At 44.3% G+C, this 9906-nt stretch overlaps 1 protein-coding gene across 2 annotated transcripts in view; it reads right to left on the reverse strand.

Annotated features, from left to right (window-relative positions):
* The window catches only part of gpc5c (glypican 5c), an 87339-nt gene extending 78781 nt beyond the window's left edge, over nucleotides 1-8558 (reverse strand). For both annotated transcript variants that reach the window (XM_079172697.1, XM_079172696.1), the window contains exon 1: nucleotides 8141-8558. In XM_079172697.1, the coding sequence (XP_079028823.1) occupies nucleotides 8141-8321 (181 nt within the window). In that variant the 5' untranslated portion in view covers nucleotides 8322-8558. The remainder of the gene's footprint in view (nucleotides 1-8140) is intronic.
* Nucleotides 8559-9906: the final 1348 nt, after the last annotated feature.

Below are 9906 nucleotides of genomic sequence, written 5' to 3' on the forward strand. Positions count from 1 at the left end.
GAAGCATATTAAAGGAAACGGAAGCTCAGGAGAAGTACGGTGTCTTTCGTTTGGATGGGATAAGATGACGTCTTTTATCCTGTGAGGCAGATATATGATTCTACACGGTGCTCTGCAAATATGTGTGAGTATATGTATAGTGTCCTGAGTATGCACATAGATAGACGGGCCGTAACTCCATTGGGAGACAGAGGAGCCACCATGGGAGGGTGAGAAAGTAAACCTAAGACCTGTCTCTGCTGAATACATAAATATCTTTGGCTCGTTCGATTGCACACGCCGTCAAAACATACATGTGTACATGCATGTCCCATAATAAAAATTTACTGTCACTTACACAAGCGCACACACACACACACACACACACACACACAGTAATCTGTATGAAATCACCTCTAGAACTAGACGGTCATTATAAGACTGCAGCTCAGGACAACCACATGAAGGCAATGACCTAACTGCAAACACTATGATCCAATGAACCGCTCAATCAGGCACAATTACATCAGCGGAAACCGAGTCCGCCCCGTCCTGCCAGTGTCACCTGCTCCTCACCCTCGCTACACATATAAACACTGTCATGACATCACCGGGACTGCTCACAATTAGCGTGGCCTATTGAAAAAAATGGTTCTTTCCCACACATTTTCCTTGCACAGGGACATTTCCATAATGCAAAAGCCTGATATGATAACTCATTTTACAGCGGGAGGGGGTCGGGCTGGACGGGGGGGGGGCTGGACGGGGTGGCTGGAGGCAGGTGTTGTAACCGGAGCCTAAAGCATGGCCTTAGGACAGACCGCAAGACCAGTGCCTCACTGTCCAAATCCCTCCATGAAACACAATAGGGTTGCATTCTCAATCCCTCTTTCCCTTTCTGCTGCCTCTCTCCCGTTTGCCTGGCATATCCCAGTGAGGCCTGGGTGTCTCTTAATTACCCAGCGAGGCTCCATTTGTTCCCATCCCAGAGCCAGGCGAGTGAAGTCATAACTGGCTGTCCTGCCCCTTACAGCTCATTATCTCCATCTCTGTAGCGGTTCCACTTTTTACGTTTGACACCGTGTCCCTGTCGACGCCGTTTCCCTGTTGACACTGTTCCTGTTTGTTTTTTGTGTGCGGAGGAATACCATACCCGTTTGTTTTACATCTGTACTCTCTCCTACCAGGCTTAATAGAGCTCTTTTTCAAATTTGATTGATGGGTGTGATATAAATGAGAAACCCAATCTGTTTTATTCATGACGTCTCCAAATGCAGAACCAAGAAAAGCAATTCAAGAACACAGTTCCACTCCTTTGTACTGGGCAAGTGCAACAACAAACCAGAAGTGCCTTTTCTAGAAGCTACAGTGTCCAACAATTAATGTTGTTCAAGTTTCCACAAACCACTAAAAAAAAAAGGAAGTTTGGTAATCACTCAATAAATACAAAGTGCACACACAAGGTGATTCATGAAACACATTACCTAAAAACGAGCTCAACCTGTCCTCTCAGGATAGAGATTAAGTCTTAATATGGAACACTTGGATAGAAATTCGTCTATTTCAATTAAATTCAATGAAAGTGTCATTTATTAGAGCCCAATACTTTCTGAACTTGGCTCTTGTAAAGCTGTAGGCTAGAAGGGAAACGCGTGCCACTTGTCAAATATCCGATGCCTGTTGAAGGCATGATGTACTGTCTTGATTCTGCTTTAATGTTGTTATTTCACCATATTTGGTGTGCGTCCTCTCCCCCCCCCCCCCCCTGTCCCTGACCCTTGTTCTCCTCCCCGGCTGGCTCTTTCTCTCCTTTGTGTTTGTGTGTTATCTGTGATATGAAACTAATATCCAGGGACTCACGGTGGAATCCGGCCTGGCCTCTCCGTCCCTTGCGAGTAGCTGCGTGGAGTAAGTGATACTCAGGGAGACTTTGGCTGTTAAAGCCACCACAGCAGTCGGGAGGACAGGCCGACTGTGTCACCAATATACCACGCCACGTTCTGGACTCATCAGAAGCCGTGTCACTATTTGTGTTGTCCGACGGCAAACATAATGCTGAGTCCACTTTAAAAAAAATCTTTTACAAACAGTATATATTTTAGTGGCGTCTGCCTGAAGGGTGAGCTAAAATATGTATCCAGGAGTCTTCCAAGGACTCTGAGAGTCATTGAAGTCTACAATGTAGGGCACATCTATTAATATCCGACTGCCTTGTTTATTATACTCCATGTACGTTTTCAGTATACACCGATCATACAACTTGTAAAAGGCATTGACTTCTCCTAAAACTTTCATTTGTTGAATGAAAATAAAGTATTTGAGGTGTTGAGGGTTTTAAAGGTCGTTTGATAACTACGTAAAACAAACAAATATCTGTGTAGATTATCTTCGTCAAAAATGTAGTAGGCAGTATCGGTTTTGAACATCTGGACAATTTTTCCCCATTGTTCTGTGCAAAACTACTCGAGCTCTGTCAAATTGCTCGGGGACCATGACTCAACAGCGGTTTTCGGGTCCTGGTTCAAATGTTTGATTGCATTGATTGTAATGGTCTCTGACTTGACTCAGGCTCAGAGTAGCTCGTTGCTTTTATGACATTCCTGCATGGATTTGGCTTCATGTCTGGATTCGTTATCGTACTGGGAAAACAACCCAAATTGTCAGTTGATTTTATTTGTTCTCCACTCTGCCATAAGGTTATTGAGTGTAGCGTCCGGTCCGAGCTAAGGGACCCTGTAGCTCCTTCACGCAGGTGTCATGGTGGCCTCTCTCACTTTCATTTTCAACACCATGCTGTAGTTTTTGCCAAGAAATGATCAAATTAATGGCTGGACCTGCACGGGCAGCTAGCTGTGCCAGTGAGGATTAAGGTGTGTCATTATGGTACAGTTCAAAATCAAATACTGTCCCTTTAAGCAATAACTTTTTTTCTGACGAGGTCACACTACCTGTGCCCACATTTTAGGTGCATTGGTCAAAATAACTGTGTTTTTAATATGCTGAAAACGTGAGAACAGATCAATGGCAGAATATGAGGGTCAGCACCTTTGTAGCAGCATTTGTTACAGTGATTTTATCTTATTTTACAAATTTCTAAGTTTCTCAAGAACTGTTATAACATGTTATTTTGTCTACAAGCTGTGGCTTTTAATCCGATTCCAAATAACAACTCTTGGCTTTAATGTGACTCGACATAGACTCCAATGGGCAAAGAGGACAGAACTCTACGGGTCCGTTGTAATTAGTGCCCAATGTGTGTGCCACTCATTCTGCCTGGCTAAACCGTAACACACTTTGCTCTCCAAATTGGACGTCAACTCTGAATCCTAATTCCCCTAATCGTCCTCAGGTGACAAATACCTCTGGAGCAATTTGCCGTATTAAAGTCATGGCTCGGGGGGGCTTGCCTTGTTAGCCACAATCCCTTCAGCGACACCTCAGTGCCCTTCATTGCACAAGTCAAAACTCCTAAAGCGGAGAAACTCCACCACTGTATAATTACCCCGCTAGCTCACATGCCATTCTCGATGTGCGGTGCTACAGTAACAGAGCTGAATGCAGCATACTGCAGAGAAGATGTTGAGTCGAAACTTTCCTTTTCAAACACTCCTGCACTCATGAAATGATTTATAAACTGCTCACGTCTCCTCAATACGGTATGGAAATTTTTGTTATGATTCGGAATGCGTTGATGACCGTGAGGGTTGCAGTTTCCTGATGCTGCTGTTTTGATATTTTTCGGAGAACAAGAATAACTTTGTTGGAGAGTGGGCAATTAATGCAGTTGCCCTTCTCCTGCCTCAGGAAGCCGGTTCCACTTTGAAGTTGCCAGATCCTCTGAACATACGGGATATTTACTCTATACAGATTTGCAGTGTTTTGGATGGACCGCGTTGAATGAAAACACACCTCAAAGGGTCTTTGCCGCATACCTGCATTTTTTTTGGGACAACCTTGAAACTCAACTGGAATGTTTAGCTTCCCCAGGCCCACGTATTGCCGACAGTGATTGGCACCGGGTCCAAAGCCACGCAAAGAGGGCAGAGGTTGGTCGGACAGAACTAGAGGAGAGAAGTGGAGGGCTGGTGGGCAGATAGATGCAGACCCGATGAAGCAGCGTCGTATCAGCGGGGTGCTCGGGCCTCGGACTGGCAGGGCAATTTTGTCAACATTCAAAATAATCTGTTGAACACTTCTCAGAAAGCTCCCCTCTCATGGAATACTTCTATCCCTAGAGTGCAAAAAAAAGGGTCCATCTTTTTCCAAACAGTAATATTATTGGAGAGGTACTGCAGAGGATATACTTGGCACTCTACTGACCTCAGCCTCTACCACGGTAGCAGGCCGGGAGGGTAAGGTAGCACGCAATCAACTGAAACGCAAGACAGACTTAAGGCTGAAATCCAATAAGAGATGCCGCGTAGAGACTAGAGACCGACACAGACGGAGTAATCAGCTTCAGACATTGGGCAATGCCGGTAAGGCTGGAGGGTTTTTGGGGTGGCCTGGAGAGAGAGAGAGAGAGAGAGAGCATCCGAGGTGCTTGTCAGTTCAATAAGCTGAAAAAGAAAAACACAGATGCTCAGTGATTTTAAGTGTGCATGGCGTACGGTAGGTGTGTGTGCACCATGTGCCTGCTCCCTCAGTGAGAAAGGGCGTTAAAAAAGAGAATCAAAATTAACTGCAGCCAATCAAAGAACCCACTGAACTCCGAGAGCTTGCCAAGGCTTTTGATGCTGTAGCTGGTTAAGGACGTGGCGACATGTGATAACGCACCGTGTTCCCCATTCCCTGGCTATTAACACATGACCCTGCTTGCCTTGTATTTCGAGATATGAGACACCTTCTCTTTCACTCTTAAAAGAGCTGTTGATGAATGAGTGTATCAGAGAATGGCAGTGGAGTAATAGGTTCAGCAAAGTGCTCCGTGTGTGGTATACGACACACACGATCAGAGAAGCCAAGCTCGATCAGATAGTTTTTAAACTTGAGCTGGAAAAATAGGTTGATCACATCTGAGGACATTATCTAAGGAGCCAGCTGGAGGATTAGTGCGTCCGTGAGCAGCACCGCTAGCTGCCTGCTTTCCAAAATGATCTATCTCTGAAGGGCTATATCAGCACCCTGCGGTAATCTCAATATGGAGCAGTTGGCTGCGTACCGCCGTACATAAGCGGTCGTAACTCTTTCAGAATAATCACAGGATAAGCAACTGCATGTCTGATTATCTAAGTTCCCTCGACGCTGAATCTGGCGCGGAGATAAAGTCGCTCTTTGTAAAGTGCGGCCCAGGGAACAAACATTTAATGCCTGGAAGGCAAATGCTTCTAGTCTGAAATGATTCAACACAAGGAAATAGAAATCTATCAAATTGGAAATAAATAACATTACGAGTAGGAATAAATTCAAACGGGACTTTTATTTGGAGTGAGAATAATTCTTTCATTGAGCTATTGCTACAGTTCTGTATTTTCCTACAGCTCTTGGTAATCTTAAGGCACTATCACTACGTGTTGCACTTCATGTTTTCGTAGGATACCAAAAAAAAAAAAAAGAAAGGTTAAATAAAATATCTGTAGCGTAGAATAGGATCATGTCCAATTGGCTGGCTCTAAAACTCCCTGCTGCCGCACTCCGGCGCTTAGCGAGAAATCAGTTCAGCACACACGAATGAAACGCAGCACTGTATCCGAAGAAAAACATCAGACTGTGAAAAGGGCTGAAGTTTTGCCACTTCAAATTTCAAGAGTTGCTTTTATTGGCATTTGATCTGAGAGCCGAAACAGAGTAGCATAATTGTGTACACACACACACACACACACACACACACACGCACACACACACACACACATATACACCACATCTCACACTCTCAACACCCCCCCCTTCCATTGGTCAGCGCTTTGAAGACAAGATTGCGCCTGACCCAAAACAACCTCTCTGGGACAAGTGCAAATAAAAACAAGAAATACGATAGAAGCCCTAAATGTACTGAAGCTACAGCCATGTTTGATTAGCTGCTGAGGGGACGGGACAGCAGAGTGCACAAATACGCAGTTCTGCACACCTTCTGAACAAACACAAATATTTATATCGATTAATAGTTCCGACCAAAGAGCCCTCATTTATGTATCTGGATCATACCTCCCACATTTTTACAAAAACGTAGATAGAGGGCCTCAGAAATAAGATACGGAGGTGGGGGAAGCCATTAAAAGGAAAAGACTATTGCATACCCTTCACACTCATACTGTATGAATGCTGCTATTTGCTCACTGTCAGATACAAAAGCTCATCAACAGCTGCGATTGCAGCCTGAAATTCTCACATTTAGCTCCTGCCAACGCTCTGCAGACAGTTAAAAGCCAAGGTCCTTCCGTTGTCTTTTAATAAGAGCGAACCCAAAAACTATACCGCGCGCGGTGAAATCGACGTCCTCTGTTGCTAGTAGTGACACCCCGCTAAACAAACATATCGAATGGTTTGGATGCATCTCTGGGTATGTTTCCCACTCAGCTGTCTGTCGCTCCTCTCCCTGTTAAAGCTTGCAGACTCAGACCGGGTGATACTTAAGCTGCCACCGACCCGCATGTGACACCATTGCTGCAAGGATTCCGGCCGGTCACATACTGTAGATAGCTGTGCACTCATCGACCGGCATGGGAGGATTTGCCAGGAAAAAACGCACTTAAATCTGAGACTAAAAGGACTCGCAATAAAGGAAAAGAGAGTTATAGGTTTAAAAGACTAAAAGTAAAGAAGAAAGGCTAGAGAACGTAATGATGGTGCACACTGAATAGCTCGATTTCTTGTGTTCATATGACAATTAAAATGGCCCCACGTTGGAGAAGCATGACATAATTAGTTGAAATTCATGGAGCCTCTTACTATGCTTGCAGAAAAATACTTTCAGGCAAACCTAGCATAGTTGAACCAAAGCCTAAACCCTCTCAAAATGCATTTTTCCTCCAAAAACAGATTTGGAACCAATGTTTATTCTCGTAAAATAACTTCTCCTCAGCGTGCGGGAGGAAAGCACACACACCACAAAACCTTCAAGGCATTTGAAGTTTCTTCCAAGCATCGCTCTGACGGACATCTGTCAAAAAAGACAATTGGGAGCTGTTGTCAGCAGAGGAGCCAAGAGTAAACTGTGGCCCCTGGGCTCAGGAGCGCGGACACTTCGGGGCCTTTGCCACCCCACGAAGCTAAAGAGGCCAAAAAGAGTTGGTTGGTGTCTGACTTCTGCAAGTCGATCTGAAGATTACAAATCAATCACTCGCTCCTGTGTGGACGCAGCATCTTAATCCACAGAGATTAAACCATGCGAGACCTTTGCATCACACTTTGCCTTGTTCTTGCTCAGAAACGGCCGTCTCAGCAATTTGCGAACGCGCAGGGCAAGCCTCACTCTGCAGAATAATTGTTTCATCTCTCCAAACAGCCCGCTTGCATGATAACTAAGCAGCAGAGTGGCACGTGAAAGCCGCAAATTGTGGAGAACATCAAGAGGCGCTGACCCTTTAAACCAGACGGATGAGATGTTGCCTTTCTGCTGGCTGTCTTGAGCATGTCATATTGCCCAGACCTGGACCATACCAATACACATGATACATGTTTTTTGACAATGGACCCGACATGATGCCTGGAATTTACTCAAAAAGGTACTGCCAAATACATAAGTATCATACAGACTTCACTTACTTTAAGATCATTTTAGAAACACATCATAACCAAAGAGCATTCCCCATACCCAACATCAGACGGATACTTAACGGTCCACTGTTTAGTCTCAACAACTAACAGGACTAATATGAGGAGAGACAAACATTTCTGCTCTGTCTCTCAGCCTTTCACTCTGTTTGCTGTCACTTGAGAGCAGCTTATGGGAGACGGACCCACGTGTGCTTTTGACAGAAGCACAGAATAGTTAAAAGCATTGGACATCAATTAAAAGACTGCTAGAGGTAGATTTTAATAACTTTTCAACAGATTTGCACATCTGATTGCTGAAATCTCTAACATTGTATTTCAAGCTAAATGTGTGACATGTGTCTGCGGATCCGCTAACGAACCGTGCACGTTTTTGCAGTGCGCTTTATCCAAAGTGCTCCTCACTGTTGAGGTGCCAAAAAAAAAAAAAAAGAACCCGCTGGCTCACCTCTGCCAGGTGTCTCCGGCACGCGGTGCGGCGGCCCGACCTGCCGCAGCTGGAAAGCGGTCCTCACTTCATGACAGCTGTACGCGTCCGCGCCGATCACGTTCACCGCAAGCACGAGCGCGGACAGAATCCATGCGGACCCGCAAGGAGAGTTTACGCGTGGGCACAATCCTCGGGACATTGCCGCATCTCCCACCAGGTATCCCCGTGGACAGCCTAGTAGCCTACTGTAGCCCCGAACTGCGTGAACTGTGTGATGCTGTTGGAGATATAGGCGGCACTCGAGCACAATGAAGCGGCGATGACTTCAAACATCTGACAATCGTTTCCGTCTGTTGTTGTTTTTTTTCACATTGTCGGTGGAGATGAGTGGGAGCAGCGCATCGCGGCAGAGGTTTTGGGGGTCTTCCCTCGGACAGAGGAGGAGTGGTGTGGGCTACAGCCAGTCCGTCCCGCGCGCAACACTTTCGCAGTGGTCGGCTGTCTGTATGTCTGCTTCCAAAAGCCTCGCGCGCGCACTCCCCTCCCTCTCTGTTTACTTCAGCTAAGTGCCCCCAACTAAAACACACTGCTACCCCTATAGGGACTTGCAGTGTCAGTAGCCTTATGGCAGCATGTGTAAACCCCGACACCTGAACATTTCCCCCTTTGGTGTTATTACAACAAACAAAAAGTAAATTCCCCTTAAATATTTTACCCACAGTATCATAACTGAAAGTTTGGTTGTGACTTATTTTGTGCCTTTATAGCAACAATTGAATATAAACCCAATGTTAAATCATTAAAATGTCATTTCAAAAAACCTCACTTTTACTCTAAACGTTTTTTTTCTTCTGTTTCTGTTTGTTGGTTTGTTGGTTTGATATTAACAGTGACTGCTACAAGAAGTAGGCATATAATACAAATGTTGAGAGGGCATCAAGTTGCTACATGGTTCTCCTTCTTCATATATCACGATTTAGGATGTAGAGTAAATGGATTGAAAAATACTTTTTTAAGGCAGATCATTGAATATGCATGCTGGTTGGGATGGGGTAAAACAGGACAGGATATTTCATTGTTTTTTCAGAGTCTGGTCATTGTGGAGTTGCAACACTCCTGTGCTTTACTTTGCCTTAACTGTATAGCCATTACTGCTATCTACTGGCGAAAAAGGGCTACTCAAATCATGATTTTTCTTTTCAGATTGATTTGCATGTCACATTATTACACTCCTTGTAAAGTGAAGAGTCAAGCTTTATAAACCAATTTGTATCATGTGTGGTGTGTCCCATAAGAGGTCTTGGAAGTTTAATATAAATTTAAAAAAAAGATCCAACTGTCATAGTGAGACATTCTTCAGATTTGGTGTTCAATAATTTAGATAACAAATGTAGACAATAAACCCAGAGAGAGGGCACTGTAGGGCACACCACCTGCAGATTATGACACTACAGCAGATATATTACCAACTAAGATTTATATATAAATGTACTCGGCCTACAAAAAAGTATTTTCCAACAAATAACTGTTTTCATTTGACCTGTTATTGTCATGCAGCATGTGTTTTCATGTGTTTACATGTGTCACATATTGAAGTGTTTTGCAATCATTTTGAAAGTGTATCGCCACATTTCCAATTGTCACTTCATACTGCAGTTGCTTTAAACATGTTATGTTAAAATACTGCCCTCTTCTGGACAGACACGGTACTACACCAGTAGTCAGTTGCGACCATAGACTGTATAGCTTGCAAGCTGCTTTATAATATAACTTTTTCAGAGCAG

This window comes from Pholis gunnellus (genome assembly GCF_910591455.1).
Source record: "Pholis gunnellus genome assembly, chromosome: 14".
Classification (NCBI taxonomy): Eukaryota; Metazoa; Chordata; class Actinopteri; order Perciformes; family Pholidae; genus Pholis; species Pholis gunnellus.